We start from the raw sequence: 21,148 nt of genomic DNA on the forward strand, positions 1-21,148 counted from the left end.
GGCGTGGTGGGTTTGGGACCACCACCAACCTTAGGAATATCAACTTTGCTCAGGTGCTAAGGCACATATACCTAGTACAGTATACTGCAGTAAGATTGGTGGTTGGAAACTCAGACAAGAAAAACTTATATTCCTCCACGAAGTGTCAAGGTAAATGTTGTTGACGAGCCTTAGGGATGGTGTTTGTGAGCGTGATAAATTTGGGGGGTCACCACTAGCCTTAGGGCTGAAATGTCCCGGCCGTGAAACTAGGAACAGACATCTTAATGTATTCGAATATGTTAGACACCTCGCGCCAAGTTCCAGTGTTCGTTTCAGATGTAGTGGCCAAGGAACTTAGCTCATCCCTCATCTCAACACTTTTTGAGGCTGACAAACTTGGCTGCACTTTTTTCACCTATGGTGTTTTTGTTCATATAAATAGTGTACGGAACTAATTAATGTAACACTACGAAATAAATATAGCCCTGGAATACACAGAGGGATGCTGGAGCACCCCAGACGTTATACTTATCGCCACTGTGGCACTGTTCTCAGGCACATTGGTTGGTGCTCCCGTGTATTCTCATTTTGGAGCGTGACATTCACGGTGGTGGGTTTGAAGTAAATTGTCACCTTTCAGAAGAGAATATATTCAAGGGGTGGGGTTCTGCAACACCCCACCTGTGTATTCACGTACGTGAAATTCAATTTTTGATGGAATTCGTTTTAGATACTTGGCGTGCATATTTGTTTAATTGCATGATGGCAAAAGTGTGTGCAGGGTCAAGCAAGTTTACAGACTTTGTACTCAACACGTTTGAAGAAGATTATGATTCTGAAGGTAATTTCATTGTGTCCGATGACAATATTGAAATACAATCGAAAGTCTATGATGAAATTAGTGCAAGTGACACTAGTGACATGAAGGGAAACATCAAAAATGACCCAGCCATAAGGGAAGCCTCTATATTAGGGAGAAACAGTCGTAGATGGAGTTCTCAACCACCCGTTCGGAGTTTCTAAAAGAACTGGGGATGTAGTTAGCTAGACCTTACATGTTGGAGCGTCTCAAGAAGAATCTTCCCACTGATTTGTCTACTGGTATCAGAATATCCTTGGTATTCAAGAAGAACCATCACCTGCAATTTGTTGAACACCTAGTCTTCCGTAGCAAGCACGATGTCGAATGTACCCTAGGAATAAGGACAGAAAAACTAATCTTTTTGTATCAGATGCAAAATAGCTGTTTGTGCTGAGCACAGAAAGGAAGTCTGCATTTCGTGCAGTAAGGAATAGCTGTGTCTGTTCAGAAATATATATACGAACTACTATTGTGTATTCTTTTAAGTGTTAAAGTGAAATAAACATGTTTAAGTTCGTGTACTATAATTTTAGTAGAGTTTAATTATATGGGGTATGGTGGCACCCCACCTGTGAATTCACGTAAGCTTTACTTTTGACTGTGTATTCCAGGGATACAAGTCTCAAATAGTAAACCTGGAATACTAACGTAAGGAGCACGCAATTGTTTTACATACATACTCTAAACGTAATTAAGAAAGATTTAATTTAAATTCAAATAAGTATCTCAATCCTTTGAGCATCATTCATAAATTAATTTTGTAAGAGGAGAACTAATCTAATCTTATCCTGCAATATATAGTCCTAAAACAACTTGCAAAACTCAAATTTATGGTCTGTAGCCGTAGTCATGTTATTCTAATAGAAGTCAAAACAAAAGGCATTTCAACAAATTTTATACGAAAACTTACTACTAAATACTATAAACAATTACCTTTAATCTTAAGGTCTTCCAAAGACAGATTCAGGTGAACGTTCTGATTGCCGCTGGTATCTAATTATCATTTTTCAGGATTTTTCTGAAGTAAAAAATTGCCTTAGCTTCTTCATTAAGTAGACTAACAACTGTTGAATATATAAAAGATGAACTGCATGTAGTTTCCTATGCAAGCTTCTTCATTTTCATTTTGCTATTTACACAATCAACTTCAACACGGTTTAGAGGATGTTTATAATCCTTAACAGATCTCCGAGTTTCCTTTACGTTGCCCGTATTCAAAACTACTTTGCAGTTAAAACTGTGCCTCTCTATATGTCTCCAACATATACCCGACACTATAGGTTTCTCTTCGGTGTACAGGAAACCATATAACGGTATATTATCATAATCATTATCAGTGACGAGAATCTTTATATCGACGTGCAATACATTATGCAAATCGAAGGTCAAAATTGTATTCCTTTGAATAAACAGGATGTTATAGCTCCATCTCTGATCGTTTATCAAGGCAATTAAAGGTTATTTAATCACAATTTTAACTTGAACTCCAAAACAAACTTTTTGCAAAGGAAGTTTTAGCAGATGCCTGTGTATCACTTAATTTTCCTCCTATTGCTGTCGACTAAATATCCGTTTACCGTTGAAGAAAGAAAAAAAAAAAAAACTAGAAATGCAGCATGATCATGGCTATAGTCAAGTGTGACTAATCGTAGCGTCGTCAGAAATATTTTAGAAATAAATTTTTCGTTCTGTACAGATGATGAGTATGAAAAATTTACCTCTCAGATAAGTTTCGTGGATTCTGAGGTGAAAAGTTGAAGTGTTTATATAGTATACACACAGTTGCCTTACGATTCTCACTCAATTCAGGATGTTCTGGTGTAAATCTGAATTATCCTTACTTGTACAACATAATACTACTTTCAACACTGCGCATCAAAATCAAAACTTTCCGTGTGTATAAAAATAAGTTTAGTAATAAATCTATTCCATCCTGATACTGACTTCTTTGTGTGGTTAACATGTATTTATAGAGGCTTAAGCTTCTTCTGAAAAATGCTTTCAACATCATTGGGAGACATGTTGATATATTTTTCCTTTCTTCTTATATACACCTCAGTAATGATTAAAAATGATGGTATTTGTGTTTGTATCAACAAATTGATTGTTCGAATCGTTAATTGACTAGCAGTCTTGCAAAACTACCTGTAATCTCTCTTTAATAAAACTGTTTTACTAGCCAGCATACAGTACCCATATAGGTCATATATTAATTTCAGATCAGATTTGAGGAATTCGCGAAATAGAAAATGTAAACTACAACGTGTAAATTAATTCTGATTATGTTTTTATATGTTCGTGGTAAAAGAGGAGAAACAGAAAAACTGGCATCAACAACCGGCACGTATGAGCAATAATTCACAGGCGGTGGTCCACACATTAACGGCACAAATGAAAGCTCCGCCAAGTGAACTTTGTGGTGGACAAACACCGTGTGCGTGGGTTTTCTCGGGGTTCTCCCGTTTCCTCCCACTTTCTTCGTTCCACTATTTCATTCATTACTCATCATCACCGTCTCCTTTAGCCTAACCGGCATAACCGTGGGACGTAAAACTCAAAGATTTCATTTCATTTTTTCACAAATGAAAGCTGATTTAGGGTAGAGTATGATAGGGCAGGGTACGTTGTATTTGAACCACTTTTGCGAAACTTACTCCATATTAAAAAAAAAAAAAAAAAAAAAAACTCATTATTTCTATGCACCAAGTTGCGTTTATCGCAATAAGCACACTTGGTAAAGGACAGAGTGGACTGTGATGGTAATCAGAAATGAATGCATGACACTAGTGAAAAAGTATCAATTTAGGTGTATTGTCGAAAAAGAATGCAGGAAATAAAGGAAATAAAGTAGACCGAAATAAACTGCAATAGAAAGATAAGGTGAGATTTTTTTTTTTTTTTTTAAAGAAAAAACCCAAACTTTGTGTCACTCGCCTGCTTGCTTTCCCCGGTGGGTCACCAAACAACCTCACTTTTGCAAGCAACCTACTAAACTTTTTTTTTTTTTTTTTTTTTTTTAAATAGGAAGTTTGGAGCCAATTTAGCGAAGAAAATGATGTATTTATAGCTATTGTGCTTTTACCCTTGGGTAAATACGTATTAAGTCAACTAACAATGATTGCTAACAGAAGTTATTATTATTATTATTTAATTTTTGCGCATACAATTGTAATACACTTACAGACTTCAAAACAAATATTCGTTCAGTTTTTCAGATGGTTAGTTTTTTCTTTAAGCGTCTATTTTGTATAGGCGCGTAAGCCTATTTCGCTTCTTACAAAGGTATGCGGTAAATGCCGTAGCGCCGTCATTTTCGAAGATATTGATTTCAAACGAAAACCACTTGAAAGAGATATGAATGTGCAACATTTTATGTCTAATGCACATTTACCCTACATACATTTTTTTTTTTTTTTTTTTTTTTTTTTTTTAATGTTGAATGTGGAAGTTTGAAAAACGTAAATTAACATATTTGAAATTAAAAATCTTAAAGAAAGAAAAAAAAGGCCCATTGAACATGTTTTCCTAGATGCAGGCTGCGTCGTATACCATTTCCTTAAAAGGTCTAATTGAGTGTCTTATTCTTTTGTTACATGTCTTCAAACATTGCGATTTTTCGAAAATAGATTATCTTCAAACTGTAGTATCATTTATTCCGACAAGCCATACGCGTAAACAGCACATACGTGTGTTTTGGTGGCGCGATGTTGCCATCAATTAAAGTTCTTTGAAAATTTGGATATTTTAACCGATTATTGCTAGATGTATATATCTGAATATGTAGGTATTTTAGCCCCTTTGTCTAGCAGAACTAGGCAGGCCACTGAACTCGTAAAGCAGAAGAGACTCTCCATATAATTGCTTAAATAGTAACCCAAATAGGACTTCCTATTAATGTAGTGGTCTTCACTACATTAGGGATTCCGTAAAATAAAACATGGTTTATTTTTTATTATTTAGTTCCTTCAAAACATGATTAAAAATTAGTTTGCCCCAGTCAAACATTACTACAATAAAACAATAAGCACAATTGAAGAAAAAAATAATGGTGAGTCTAATTTTTCCTTTAAAAACGAAATGAAATGAAATCTTACTTTAACGTCCACGATTATGCCTTTTGGGCTAAGGGAGACGATGATTAAAGCAAGTGAATAAAATACAAGATTTGGTGGAATGAAAAAGTGGAGGAAACGGGAGAACCCCGAGAAAGCCCATTGACACGATGCTGTCCACCACAAACTTGACCGGGGATCGAATCAGAAACCCTACGCACTAGCCACCGTGAGCCACTGAGTTTTTCCTTTAAAATTTTAATTTCATCAATGACAATTTACTTTTTTCAAACGTAAAGATAGGCGTTTCAAACATAAAGATACTTTTTTCAAACGTAAAGATACTTTTTTTCAAAAGATCCGACATTTTTTTACTGTACATTTAAAACATGAATGAGCGCTCATTTTCTGCTCTCTAAATATAGTATTAATAGTATCCAAAATAATTTATAATAAATATTTTCAGCAATCTTTTAATCAGAGATTGGGTGATTTGAAATGGATTGACCCTCTTCTAAAGAAACTCAGCGCAGAGGAATGGACATCGTATATAAAATACGGTTATTAAAGAATACTAATACTAGTTTTTTACCGCAAAGGCACGGTATATGTAGCACATCTGTATTTGTAACCGTATTCGTAATCTGCACAAAAATATTTGTAATGTATAGATATACGAGAATATATCATTCCGTTATGAAATTTCGCAAATATGCAAAAGGATTAAGTTTATTCTTACGTCAACTTTGGAAAACTGTTAAGTTGTCTTGAAGATTTTAATCTGTATAAGAATTTAAAAATCTGTTAAAGATCGAATAATGTGACTTACCGGAAACAGTCGTCGAAGACGCAACATCGAAGATAAAGTTCTGAGAAAACTAATAAAATTGGTTTTCACAGAAGACAGGGACTTGACTTGAAAGCTCATTAAGCATTCACAAGGTCGAGGAGTATTTTTGACTGACTGAGGTTTATCACGTCAGTATTTCGAGTGTTTGCTCCTGGTGAAAATTAATGTTACAAAGCACACAAACCAGTAGAAGAATATAATATACAGTTTTTCACTATGTAAAGCGGTCAGCAAGTGTGTTTGCCCACGCCTATTTTTTCTTTGCCGAACTATTAGGAATCAATTGACGAACTTTAATGCATTTTTTTTTGCTCCAAAGCTAAGGAAGACAGCGATAATGATAACGAACAAATCATACAATGAAGAAAGTGAGAGGAATCTGTAGAACCCCGACAAAACCAAGACACATTGTGTTTGGCTACCACAAAGCCCACTACGCGAGAGCTACGATCGAACCAGAGACCCTGTGCAGCATAGGTAAACACTACCGCTGAGCCACCGTAGCCCTTGATACATAGTGTTGGTGCTAATTTTATTTCAAAACTATTCAAATCGCTCTATCATTTCTGGAGCAACTAACAATTCGATGGGTGTGCATATTTGATGGAGATTTTACCCTCTATGAAGATTTCCATATTATAATACATATTTGACTTGTCAAATCGAACAGAATGCATATTGCTATGTTGCTACATTCTATGGGTATAATCTGACCTGTGAGGATTACTTAAAGACATATCAGGTTGTCTAAAGTATAGAACTATGGGGGTCAAATTCAGAATGAATTCTATTGAGATTTGGAAACAGCATTATGCACTACATATGCACCACTTCGTTCGATGATCTTTCCCCATCTTTCCGGTAACACCATAATACCGTTGCTATAAACCTTCTGTGATTTATGGTCAAAAAACTGTGTCACGTAATCTTCGTAGGCCTATTTAAACTAAACAACCTTCAGAGAGTTTTGCAGAGACCGAAACAAACGATAGTTATAATAAGTCTTTATCTTGCGTTAATTTGAACATATTTATTATTTCTGTCAAATGAAAATATTGGACCAGATTGCTTCGCAACAGAAGCTTATTTATTTATTTATAGACTACAATGACTCATGGTTTACATTTGTTCTTCAAGCCGTGAGAATTTTTTGATAACGGACTTTACACGCAGTCGAGCTGAGAGCGGCAAAACTGTACTAGCCAATGGTGCCAACTCTTCTGGGAGCTCTCGGAGTGAAAAATTATAATATTTGAGGGGTTTTAAAGTGTTTTATTGAAAATCGTCCTGGGTTTGAGACTAAATGGTCTGAGCAGGACAGAGCTGGAAAGGACTGGTACTCATTCTACTTTTGGCAGTCAACCGTTGTACTATTGAAACATGTGAAATGTGCCACCTATGATAGTTTTTATTTTATTTTTATTCAATCTTATCGCCTTATCTATATTATAAAATTGAATTTTTTATGTTTGGTCCTCCTCTCCTTTTAACCTATTCGTTTCATTAATTTTCACTACCTTCCAGTAAGTAATATATTATACGAGGCGTCTCCGAATCTTTTCGCCTTATCTATATTATAAAATTGAATTTTTTATGTTTGGTCCTCCTCTCCTTTTAACCTATTCGTTTCATTAATTTTCACTACCTTCCAGTAAGTAATATATTATACGAGGCGTCTCCGAATAGTAAGTAACGTTCTGAGGGAAAGAAGAAAAAAACAAACGAAAAATACTAAAACAGGATGTCTACCGATACTGGAAATACTTGAATTGTACTGGAATTTAATTTTGATACTGGAAATACTGGAATTTTGATCCACATACTGGATAAATCATGAAACTGGCAGGTCAACAATATCTTTTTGAAATTGTTTTAATAGCATTAAAAACAATTTTGTATTCATTGAGATTGTAAATTTTTCCAAAGCAATGGGTGGAGTGGAGGGCCGTGAGGGAAGATGGGAGGCCCTTTAAAAAATGTTAAAAAATCATTTTTATTTAAAAAAATCAAAGCTAACTAAATTTATTAAAAACAAAATATTTTTGGTAGTAAAAATTACAAACCTAAAATCATCAAGAGTGTGATTATTCCTAGAGAACTTTCAAAAAATTATTGTATTAGGCACTGGAATTTTGCTGACAGTTATACTGAATATACTGGAATTTTGAAAATGAAACTCAGTAGACACCCTGTAAAACAGGTTTGATCAAGCTAAATTTATTTTCACACGAAAGATTATACCAACTATTTTTTGACATAGTTTCCACCAATGTTCAAACACTTGTCAGAGCATGTGACGAACTTGTCCAAACCTTCTTCAACGAAACATCCCGCCAGTGTCAGTTCCGCTCATGCTCGCTAGTTTCACTGGTTCATTACCTCTCCACTGACGCCAGTACGGTTGAGTTGTCGCGAGTGTGCTGTGTCCCGTAATCGTTTACAATGTTTAAAACAACTGTCGAACACGCCGACTGTGACATTCGTTCTTTTGTGCGGTTTTTGAATGTAAGGGATGTTAAGCCGGCCGAAATTCATCGTCAAATTGTAGAGATTTACAGTGAAGATGCAATGAGTGATGAAATGGTGCAAAAGTGGGTGAGGCAGTTCAATGAAGAAAGGACAAATGCCCACGATGAACCACGAAGTGGGCGGCCTTTATGGAGTTATGGTTGTCTTCACTGGCGGGATGATTCTTTACAAGTTCGTTTGGGCTATGAGGTATGGGGTTCGAAGGGGTTTGGACAAGTTCGTCACCAGCTATGAGAGGTATTTAAACATTCGTGGAAACTACGTCGATAAACAGTTTAAGGTGTGCTCTTTCATGTAAAAATAAATTTGAACTTTTTTTTTTTTTTTTTCCAAAATGGTACTTACCTTCCGGAAACGCTTCGTATATGGGCAACAGACTCGCAAAACACACTGAGGCTATTGAGACCCACAACACGGTACACTTTAGGGATGAAATTATTAATTTACCTGAACGACTGGCATAGGTGCCACAGATAAGTGTTATTTGTTACATTATGTGGTTCCGCAAAGAATTAAGTTAGCTTACAGAAATAAACCAAACGTAATGTATATAGAAGTTCAGTTCTATTTATGTCTACTCAATCTAATAACAGTCCTTTCTAATGAGATGAACTCCCAATCCATACTTAACCTAATCTTTTATCATACAAGTAGACTGTGTAAGTAGGATATCACCACAAAGGAAATTAAAAAAAAAAAAAGTTAAAAAAATGCCGAAATGAACAAACAGCAAAAAGCCCCTAACAACATCTAGTCTAGCATTAATCAACTGGATATGTATCAAAAAAACATATTTTTATGTTTTTGAATTCAGCCCGCCATTACATAAAGGAGAAACAGCTCTTTATAAATAAATTCTTAATCGAAAAGTACTTCTATATTAGCAAAAACTCACCTTTTTTGTTAAAAAATTCCCTGGAATACTTTCCTGAAAATGTAATTGTACGAGGCATTTCTCCTAACAACTCGATAATGTGAGCCAAATGATCTTCATCCCGCGAGTAATCTTCTCCAGAATGAGGTTCAAACAAATAGTCTCCAGTTGCCAACTCAAAGGCCTGAAACAACAAATAACGGTTTCATCATAGTGCTTTACTATCAACGGATTCTGGACTATAGCACAGTGAGAAAACCGTATTGTTTAAACACTTGAATTACGTGCCACTAAGAAAATAAATAAGAACAAACAATTTTAGATATCTCGTTTGACGTCAGAACAAAAAAGTAAAAATGAACAGCGTGTGATGATATTCAACAGTCGACCACGTTTGAAGTAATGCTCAGATCGGATGTCAATAACAGAAGAGTGCGTAGCCAGACCAAAGTTTGAGTAGGTGACAGAGATAAAACACTAGAAAGTGAGAATATACTATGCAGAAAATCACTCCAGACAGAACTGTAATGTGAAATAGTGGAGAAAGAACTGGAATGATAAAAATAGTAAAAAGAGAGAACTATAGAATATAAAATTAGTTAGAAGACTAGGAGCGATTTGAATAATAATTACATTCGAAGAAAGAAGGGGTCTTTCTACCACTTTATTTTTTTAATATCCCCACCACTAATAATAATAATAATAATAATAATAATAATAATATTATTATTATTATAAAGGACTGGTTTATTATGCCATCAGTTCTAAACATTTCTCTATCTTATTTTTTTACACTTCAAGCAGCATAATGGTTCAGGAGTACTTGCTTCTCTCTGGTGGAATGGGTCTCTGATTATATCCCATCATGTGAGTTTGTTGTGGACAACGTCATATCCGTGGATTTTCTGGAGATTCTCTTGTTTCCTCCCACATTCACGTTCCACCAATTCTGTAAATTTTCTATTTCATTAATCATGCATCTTCTTTAGCCTGAAAGGTATAATCGTTGGACGTTAATTAAATTAATAGATTCATTTTATTTTCATTTGGACACTTTCCCTTATTTGCTATTTCAACTACCATAACATACACTGTTGCCATTCTTGTTATTATCAGTCTTTCTTTCCACTTCTTTCTCCACTATTTCACATCATAACGATACAGTCACTATATTTGCAGTCATTTACGAGCCATGTTTCTCGTACTAGTGAAGGATTTTTATTTATTTATTTATTTATTTTAACGTCCCACAATTACGCCCTCTATGCTAAAGGAACCAGATGATTAATAAGTGAATTACTATGAAATCAATTTTTTAAACTAACACCACGTATCAGTTTCAATACATTATGTCTTCAGATTTTCCCTGGCTTCTTGGGAGATGGTCACCTCTCATATACCTTCCGGGGTTCAACTTTCTACTTAGTCTGTTAACAAGCACATTAGTGTTTTATCCTGTCTAGAAACTTACTCAAACTTTTTATTGGCCATCGTAACATTCAAGCACTACTCGAAACATGGGCGACCATCACATTCAATCAGATGCATTCTTATCCTTCTTTTTCTCATACTCTGAAAACAAGACGATTGCCTCGAAAGTTTAAAATTGGCTACTTTTAGTTCTTCCACAAAGTTTCTTACTGAATTTACATAATTATTCTGTAAGTACATTTTAACCGTTCAGTACACGGGTTGTGCCTGAGAAGCACGCAGCAAGCAGTAAGAATATATATTTGTTTTTTTCAATAAATAACAGATAGATACTATTGTGTCACTCAGTGTACCTTCCTTTGCAATTGCCGAGAGTCAATTGTTCATATTTGGATAGTTCGTGCTTGAGTTGTCTGTGAGAGGGAAGTTATGGTTTTTGTTGTGTGCCTGTCAGGCACCAAACGTGTGCTCACGTAACATAGAAAGCATTGATTGAAACTTTTGTTGGGGCACTCGTAATTTGTGTTTTGTAGACAATGTCAAAGAAACTGACTGTAGAAGAAACGAGAAATTTGACCAAAAATAGTGACCCGTCGGTATTGCATTTTTCGGACGATGATTCGGACTCTTACGCCACTTTTCAACATGCTAGCTCTCATAACAGTGAAACTGGGTTTCAAAGCTGCCCAGGTTTCTCATGTTCCGAAGAAAGGGAGAAGTGTTACTTTCGCCAATGCCAGTGAAACCTGAGATAGTAGAAAACCAGAAATTATAAGATTTTACGACAGGACGAAGGGTCGGGTAAATGCAGCAGATGCAATGTGCGCAGAATATGACATAGGTAGAAATATACGCAAGAATTCCATATCAAGAGGGCAGTTTCTCAAGAACCTAGGACTTAGTTACCGAATAAATGAGGGAACAAGCTCAGCTGCGTTATCAGCTGCAACACATCAGAAGCCCACTGCAAGACAATCAGAATTTATACCAGAACAAAAGGAAGACCCACTGCAAGGAAAAAGACGAAGATGCTGCAAGTACAAAGACATTGTGCAAAAAGCAGCTGTGCCTCAAACACTGTGCAATGTTATGCACGGAATGAATTGAGGACAATTTGTATGGGTGAAAATGACTCGTTTTTGACCTGTGGTTCAAACAATACACCGCACACTTAAAAACCTCAATACGTTCGTTTATGCTAACATACACTATTCTTAATATTTCATGCGTGCAATCAAATGCAATTTCCCAGAGGTCGTAATTTTACGGCGTAATATTTGATTGCATCTGTTATTAATACGGTAAAACAAACATTTTTAATAAATTTCGAGAATATATATTAAATAAAATATTCGGTTTCGTGTTTTGAACATTATATATCAACAAGTAACACATGTATCCTTTGAAACATAAAAGTATTTTATTTAAAAAGTCTTTTATATACCTTTAACTTAATTAGATTTTGTGATGCCTCACAGGCACAACCCGTGCACTATCGTAACAACAATTTCACCCGTGTACTGAAAGGTTAATATTCTCAATTTCAAGCTTTGTTCTACCAACACACAATTACATACTTGATGGGGGAATGTGGATGGATGGATTGATTAGTTTAGTGTCCATTTCTGCAGCGAGGCTATGTGAGAAGTGGACCTATAGCTAACATTGAATCTGAACTACAGGAGCTGGGAATCGAACTCCGCTCATGGAAGAATACTGTTACATAATAAAACGGTATATGAGACCCCAAGAAAATCTAAAAATTTGTTGGGTAAATATGACAGTAAACGCATAGCATTGTACTTACACGACACTAGAAGTGTGAGGACGTAATTTTGTAGCAACGTACCTCGAAAAGCAAGACTGGTTTCTCAAATTATATAGAAACCAGTACAAATATTATCCAAATATTGATGTTTCGGAATCATATGAAGCAATTAATATAAGGGATATCTGGGCATAGGGAAGAATATTCAAGTAAAAATACAACAGACCTGTTGAAGAAAAACTTGTTGCATATTATGATATTGATATTGGATTTCAATATTATTTTTAGTTTTCTTTAAATAATGATTATTATTCTTGGGTTTTATGCAACCAGACACGACAGTATTCGACATTTGTTTACTGTCTGTTGGTGGTTAGTTTAGAGTTTATTGTACCTTTTAAGCAACGAGGTTATATAAGATTGTATCTACAATTTAAGATGCGATTCAATACACACAAACCCCGTACAGGAATGGAACCGCGCTCACTCGCCTGAAAGGCTGGAACGCTAACCATTTAAGCACGAGAGAGCCACTATAATGTTTATTCGTCAAATTGATTCATATTATTATGATTTAGTATTCTTCTTCAAGTAATAGTTAAAATATTTGAAAGTATAATAACAAAGTACTTCCTGTTTATAAACTGAGCATGTGCAATTTCAGTTCGGTAAGTTTCTGACCAGTAAGAACTATTGAATAAACCAACTAAGAACTATTTTACAGAGACTTTTTAATATCTTCAAAAAGTTTTCTTACATTACTTGAAACTTGTGCCGTTTAATTACACACGTGCTTTTATGGAGAACTATAGTAATAGTTTTTGTTCTTTCTTGTTTTTATTTATTTATTTATTTCTCAGTTGCTACGACCAGATCCGAACTGGTCTTTCAGACTGCGAAGCAAAAACGCTTCACTCGGTAAATGAAGCAGATGTAGCCAAATCAAGCAGGCGCCAAGTTGATACCTATTAACAGTGTGAATTTCTAATTGTCGTGTGCCTTATAAACTATTTTCACTTTTTGTAAATTCGACAATTTGGATGTAAAACATTCGCAGCTCATTTTGAATATTTCTTGATTGTTTGGAAGTCATATTCCTTTTTATCTTGGAATCAATATGAGACATGGATCTACAGTTTAACATAGTGTCCAAACACATGTGCTCAAACCAGGGATTGAATTCGGGTTATGATTCGGTATGTTAGCAACTCGTATGATTTGAAAATTTTGTGTAGTACCAAATATAATTAAAGAAGACATGGTTTATTAGTGTCCCTTTGTTCCTCGTTTTAAGTTTTACACTTTTTTTTTTTTTTTTTTTTTTGGTCTGTCTTCCAAAACAAAGATAAGAACACAGGACTGTGATGTAGCTAATACTTCAGTTACTTCAGCAATAATGCACAAAATACTTTCCTGAGACATGCCATTTATTTTATGGATTACCCGACAATAAATGGCAGTAAGTTTCATAATTCATTTCTATTTCCTACGTACAGGATTACGAGTTTCTTTTACTGACATCCACTTGTTTCACTGACAAAAGAAGTACCCAAAGCTCTAACACCTTATACCAGATTGAGAACGTGTTCAAGATGTAATGTACTCACTTCAGCACCTATCAAAGCCATTTATCTGTAGAACTCCACCTAGCGTCATCTGAATATTAGTGTACTAGCTTCGATGCATCAAAGTTGTACAGGCAGAACAAAGTAAAAGTGAGTTAACATACAAGTGTGAGCTTGTTCTACACAAGTCGGGATTATTGATCTGTCAGACGATGCATCTGTACTAGTAATGTCTGAACGGGAACAAGTTTAAAGACAAGAAAAGCACAGTCTTAAAGGATCCACAATAACGTGTAATAGTCATTTCCCTCAAACAGATCAACATGAGACAAAAAGGCATTTGGGAATCAGGAAGTATTTGGCAAACACAAGACATCTGCGTCAAGTATAACATAGCCAGTAATGTATATTGGCTTCTGCACACATACGTCTAACGTTTTCACGTGCACTTCACATCGGACTCCACAGACCGATCTTGTATTGCCTCGATAGCTTTGAAGCAGCAAAGCTCATATGCTGAATTTCAGATGGCACTAGCTGGCGCACACGTAGTTTTACAGATGAATGGCATTTCACAGGTGCTGAAAGGGACATATTATATCTTAAATAATGTTTCTTTTAGTCATTCGAGCTCAGGTTCTTCACTTGTGGATTACGCAAGGTCTATTAAGTCTTCGAATAAAATCATTAAGATGGTCAAAAATTGTGTGTTAAATGTTACATTAATATACTGATTTTATTATAACATAACCAGATTTCCATATTATGCGAACTCATTAATACTAACCATACATGCTGTGCTCCAAATATCTGCTGGTGGACCATAACCAGCACCCAGAAGAACTTCCAGACAACGGTATTGCCTAGTCTGAATATCTTCCGTGAAATGGTGATACTACAAAGAAATAGTCAGGTAGAATCAAGATACAAATGTTTTTCCACTATGCAGACAGATTATATACAAGGGTCACTCATAGTTCCTTCAAATCAACTTTGTAAAAAAGTACTATTAAAACACATACTTATTATACTGAAATATGCTATACATTCACATGAAATATGCTTTAAATTCCTTACATTCAGTAATTTCACTCATGCTGCATTTCTCTCTGTATTCAAGAACCTATTCGTTCAATAAATACAGAACAGATTATAGCATGTGAAAAAATTATGAGTAAAAATTCATGTATATTATGTCTATTTTAATGCATTCCATAATGGACATATACGGAAAGATTGATGATTCATGGATGCCAACTCTTTCTGCAACAAGGAAGGACAGTTCGTTAAAGCAATGTTCAATGTACTAATACAATACCCCGGTACATCAACTATTTATTGATTTTAGAAAGGCTTACGACTAGGTTAGGAGAGAAACATTGTACAACGTCCTTACAGAATTTGGAATACCGAGAAAGCTAATCAGATTAATTAAGATATGTTTAAATGAATCCCAAAGTGAAGTCCGGGTAGGAAAAGATTTGTCCACGAGCTTTCACGTCGGGAATAGCTTGAAACAATGCATTGTTGCCATTATTATTGAACTTTGTCCTGGAATACGCTATAAGGAAACTCAAAGAAAGCAACCAGGGCCTAGAGTTGAACGGTGTTCACCAGATTATTGCATATGCCGATGATGTAAATTTAATAGGGGATGACAGGAGAACAATAGAAAGAAATGCAGAAGTCCTATTAAATGCTCGCAGTGAGTTGGGTTTAGAAGTAAATGCAGAGAAAACTAAATACATGGAAATGTGTCGAGACCGTAATACAGCAAATTATGGATGCGTTAAAATATTAAATAATACTTTTGATAAAGTGGATAGTTTCAAATATCTAGGATCAATATTAACAGACAAAAATCATATTCACGAAGAAATTAAAAGGGAATTCGTGTTATTATTCGGTTAAAATTCTCTCGTCACGAATTCTATCGAGTAATTTGAAGCTTAAAATATATAAAACTATAATCATGCCTGTTGTTCTGTATGGTTGCGAAACATGGTCGCTTGCTTTGAGGGAAGAAGATAGACTGAAAATATTCGAGAACAAGATCCCGAGGCGAATATTCCCGGACCCACGAGGAACGGGAATGGCGGAAACTTCATAACGAGTAACTACATAATTTATACGGTTTGCCAAACATTGTTAGGGTCATCAAGTCTAGGAGGCTTAGTTGGGCAGGTCATGTAGCTAGGATGGAAGAAAGTAGAAACGCTTTCGAAGTCTTGACTGGAAGACCAATTGGAAAACGACCATTAGGAAGATCTAGGCGCAGATGGGAGGACAATATTAAGATGGATCTCGCGGAAATACTGGATCCAGTTAGCTAAGAATAGAAGTCAGTGGAGAGCTTTTTGTGAACGCGGCATTGAACCACCAGGTTCCATAGGCCATAGAGTGAGTGAGTGAATTAGATGTCTTCATTCACGTGAATTATCTTTCCTTCTTATCAAATAGTTTTTATCACAAACCAAATTCAGAATCATTTGAAGTGATCTAAAATTACTAGTTTATTCAAGCTGTATGTGAAAGTTTCTAATGGATTCATTATCGAAAAATATATTTATTATTATCTGAATTATTCACTGGCATGATAAATCAACCTATTTTCGCAGTTCTTACATAAGTAGACATCATGAAAATTTTGTTTTATTTCAGACGGTAGAAACACGATCAGGAATATTACTGATTATCTCACTTACTTCAAATTTTGATTCTAAATGAGCCATGCACTTTCACGATCTAGGCTTTTGCCTAGAGTCTTGATTACGAATGATGATAATAGAAGTAAAAGAAATAAAAGCATCAAGGAAATTAATAGATTCACCTGGAAAGAGCAGTGCAGACGCCTTTTTTCGTATATTGCTGCAATTCACTCATCCAGTAATTGTGTAGCTCACTCTGAAATGTGTTCATTTGTCTGGCAAGTGAAGGTTACGGACTCATTTCTGTTTTGTTATTGTGCCACTATTCAGTGTATTTTCAATTACAGTCTTCTATCTGTTACCTAACCAATCCCTATTTATGATAATTCTTGACAGTTTTACAATAATAAACGAATTTTCAAACATCAGTCTTCTGAGTTACAAAATTCTTGAGACTATAATATTGTGTTGTGCTTCTTTTAAACGTTTAGAAAAATCTAAAACAGTGTGTCCTGTTTTCACATCTCTAAGATGTCTTTAAACTGAATTTGTCTCGTAGATCCATTTTTATTTCCTGATCCGTATAATGGTTCTTAAATTGGGTAATATTTTGTCCAAAGCTTTAGAGGTCTTAATTATACACGTGACTAGTACCGTGAAAATACCCTATTAAGTATAGCCGTCAATCTCGGAACACAGGTAGTCTAAATCTTTCTTTACTACTGTCTCGGTTTCAGAAGAATCAAAAATGCAAAATTCTTTGTTGCTTGATTATACCAATTAAATAAGGTGAATATGAGATATCCATTCCGATTAGCAATCCTGAATAATCATTCTTTCCTTAAAGCTGATTTCAAAGCTCGCAAGTTTTTTTTTTTTTTTTTTTTCACTTCACATATATAATTTAGTAACTGATGAATGAGCGGAACTACACTGAATAAGTATACTGTGTACCTGCGTTGGGCTTATCATGAACAGTGGTGAAGAAGTAATGCAGAAATTACATTTAGTAAAGAAGCTAGAGATAATGTAAAGTATTATAAAGTCTCGGTACGGCAACATTGAATACTACCGTAAAGTACAAACGGCAGCTACTATTGGCTAATATTTTAGTGCACAATAAACAGGTCTCCTTACGTTTGGTACCTACAATCATCTTTCCACATTAGATATTCTATGATGCAAATAAAAAGGAAGCGAAGACTGTGTAAAGGGATGAAGTTCAAGTTAAATTCTGAGAAACTGACCAGATGAAGTCTTCAGCAAGTATCAGAACGAAATATCGCTAACTAAAAATACAGCAACGCACTTATTGTAATTAAGAATTTTATTATTTATTTTAATTAATCCATACTTCAATGAATTTCTATTAATTACCTATTAACAGCTCCATTGAGTCTTCTAAGCACTTACAAAATAAAAGAATACACTCTGACCTCATTATCTGACAGCGACCTATATCGACACTTAAACGAATTGCAGCAATACACAGGACACAGATGCTGCACTACTATTCCCCAGTAAGTCCATCCTTTTTATTTTTATTTATTTCTTTTACTGCTATTTCTATCTTCCGAAAAAAAAAAAAAAAAAAAAAAAAAACAGAAAAGTGGGAGTTCACTTTTATCTGTCAAAATGTTCTATGAACTCCCCTACTCTTGGTCTCTTTAGAAGTAATTTATTTTTATTTTTTTAAAGATTTATACATAAATACACGATTTAAAAAAGTGCAAGTGTTGTTACATACATTCTAAGTCTAACCAAGAAATATTAGAACCGGACACAATAATTTGACTTTTATTGTGTTGCTACAGGTCGAGAAACACAGAAGAGTGAGCAGAGTGACCAAATGGAGAAATTAAGGGTGAGGTGTTATTGAATATTTACACAAGAAAGGTTTAAAGCCGCAGGAGATCCACATCAACGTGATTGGTACTTTAGGTGATAAGTGTCCCTTCATATGCCACAGTAAAGAAGTAGGCAGCTGAATTCAAGATGGGGAGAACCTTTATTGAAGATTACATTCGATTAGGAAGATCCGTGGAAGTAATAATTCAAGAGAACACTGACAAAGTACATGAAATCATCATGAATGATCGGCAAATGACCATCAGGAAGATTCCTACGACAGTGGACTTACTGAATTATCACCCAGAGTCTGGGAATGAGCATGGTTTCCGCGAGATGGGTACCAAAACTTATGCCAACTGATCAAAAGCTCACTAGATGCAACATTTCAAGGAAAAACCATCTCTTGCAGGCCAAATGCCTTTCGCACTCGATTCATAACAGTAGATGAGACCTCGGTCCACTATTACCAACCAGAGACCAAACAAAGTTCCAAGCAGTAGAAACACCCCTCATCCCTCCCTCTCCGAAGAAGGCCAAGTCAGTGACCTCAACTGGAAAAGTGATAGCTAAAGTTTTCTGGGATTCGGAAGGTGGATCTTCCAAAGGAGGCCAACAGCGACAGGGGAGTACTATGCTGATCTTTTACGACAGCTACGTGATAATATTCGGCCGAAGCGTCCTGGGAAACTCAGGGCACGTGTGCTCCTCTAAGACAATGCCCCTAACCACAGGTCAGCCATCGCAATAGCAGCAATTCACGATTGCTGCTACGGATTGATTTCTCACCCACCTTATTTGCCTGATTTGGCACCTTCTGACTTTCATCTCTTTCTAAAGCTCAAAAAAAGTTGGAAGGTCCTTATTTTGACACTGACGATGACGTCATGCATGTCGTAGATGAAAGTTTATACGTCTTCGACAAATATTTTTTTTACCAGCGGCGTTAACACACTTGAACATCGATGGACAAAATGTATTGACTTGTCAGAGGAGTATGTTGAAAAGTAACTCCATCCATAAACTCTCTGCTGCTCCGTTCATACGTAGGCTCAGAACTTTTGAGACAACCCTCGTATGACGCTCTTCCGCGTACAAGTCTACAAATTAATATTTAAGTTAATCACCAAAACTAACCCTCTCTACTGGTCTAGTGGCTAGCGGTGTGCTTTTGATGCAAGTGGTCCCGGGTTCTATTCTGGTGGGAGAGCACCAAAAAAAAAAAAAAATAGTTTCACAATCATTCACTTTCATTAATCATCCGTCTCCTCTAGTCTAAAGGACGTAACCACTGGACGTTAAATTAAAACATTGTATTTTATTTAATCACAAAAACTGTCAACATGTTGATTATTTTTAACGATCGTCTAATCAAATTACAAGCAAGTATTTAGTCTTGCACAGAGATGGTCATGGTACACATTAAGGGTTGCTTTCACATCTCAGGTCACTTGCATATAATTAAAGTTTCACAGACACTACTTTGCTTTTATGATTTAATCCTTCAGAGACGAAAGTTGCATATAAAGACAGAGCCGATCGTTCCGTTGAGGACGGTTGTAGTTTATAAGCTTCATTTGCATTTAGTTTGTCAAATATGTAATTGAATACACAATCATAGGCTTGGATGGCTTTTAGGGTGTCTTTTAAGTCTCCAAAGCCGTTCTTGGGCAGTTAAAATAAATAAAATAGGATTCCGGGAGATTCTTGTTGCGTATCCCTCAATCAGTTTTCATTCGTCGAATTTAATTAAGCTAAAACATACACTTTATACACAAAATAAGAATACTACAGCTAAAGCTGATTGAAAAATTAAATTTGTATTCTATGAAAAAATCTATATCCTTTAAAATTACACTAACAATAATGTACAAAAAGTGGAATTGCACATCACTTTAAAAGTCAATTGAGCTGAGTAAGTTTTTATTCCCCAATAACTTTGTTTAGTCTAAGCTTGAGACGTAGAAGTTCAACACTTAATTGCATTCAGAACTGACTGGCACACATTAGACGCGATATACACTGATGTTCAAAACAATCCAAGACTCAATCTCAGATGTTCTATATCATTATTCCTAAGTAATAATATAGCAAACGAACAGGTATATTATATATATATATATATATATATATATATATATATATATATATATATATATATATATTGGATCAAAAGATCCAATATATTTAGTCAGAAATTTTCTTGTAGTCCTTATATCTGGAGAACTACATATAGTGTAGCTAAACCAAAACTACCACTTAACTGATTATGATGTGCTTATTCCGTAAAAAAATACGAACACTCGATTTAGGGGCCATTCAAAATTTTTGTAGGCCCTGATCCAAAATATCCAATGTTTTTCATTCAATTATAAATTTTCTTTGTAGGCCTTATATCTGGAGAACTACATACAGTGTAGCCAAACCAAAACTACCACTAAACTCAGTATGATGTCCTTATTCCGTAAAAAGTACAAAATCTCGATTTAGGGTCCATTAAAAATTTTTGTGGCCCCTGATCCAAAAAATCCAATATATTTCATTCAACCAAACGTTTTCTTGTGCGTCTTATATCTGGAGAACTCCATACAGTGTATCCAAACCAAAACTACCACTTAACTCAGTATGATGAGCTTATTCCGTAAAATATACGGAAACTTGATTTAGAGGCCGTTCAAAAATTTTGTGGCTCCTGACCCAACATCTAATTATTGGCCAAGATCGCAATCTTTTGATCCA

At 35.3% G+C, this 21,148-nt stretch overlaps 2 protein-coding genes across 6 annotated transcripts in view; one reads left to right on the forward strand and one right to left on the reverse strand.

Annotated features, from left to right (window-relative positions):
• Window positions 1-21,148, reverse strand: part of LOC145688344 (SRSF protein kinase 3-like) — a 354,260-nt gene that overhangs the window by 24,420 nt on the left and 308,692 nt on the right. For all 5 annotated transcript variants that reach the window (XM_081762483.1, XM_081762484.1, XM_081762481.1 and 2 more), the window contains 2 exons: window positions 14,701-14,808; window positions 9,171-9,333 (listed from right to left, as the gene is read on the reverse strand). In XM_081762483.1, the coding sequence (XP_081618609.1) occupies window positions 9,171-9,333; window positions 14,701-14,808 (271 nt within the window). The remainder of the gene's footprint in view (window positions 1-9,170; window positions 9,334-14,700; window positions 14,809-21,148) is intronic.
• The window catches only part of LOC145688345 (uncharacterized), a 125,373-nt gene that overhangs the window by 9,368 nt on the left and 94,857 nt on the right, over window positions 1-21,148 (forward strand). The window lies entirely within an intron of this gene.

This window comes from Thermobia domestica, chromosome 6 (assembly GCF_964235325.1).
Source record: "Thermobia domestica chromosome 6, izTheDome1.hap1.1, whole genome shotgun sequence".
Taxonomy (NCBI): domain Eukaryota; kingdom Metazoa; phylum Arthropoda; class Insecta; order Zygentoma; family Lepismatidae; genus Thermobia; species Thermobia domestica.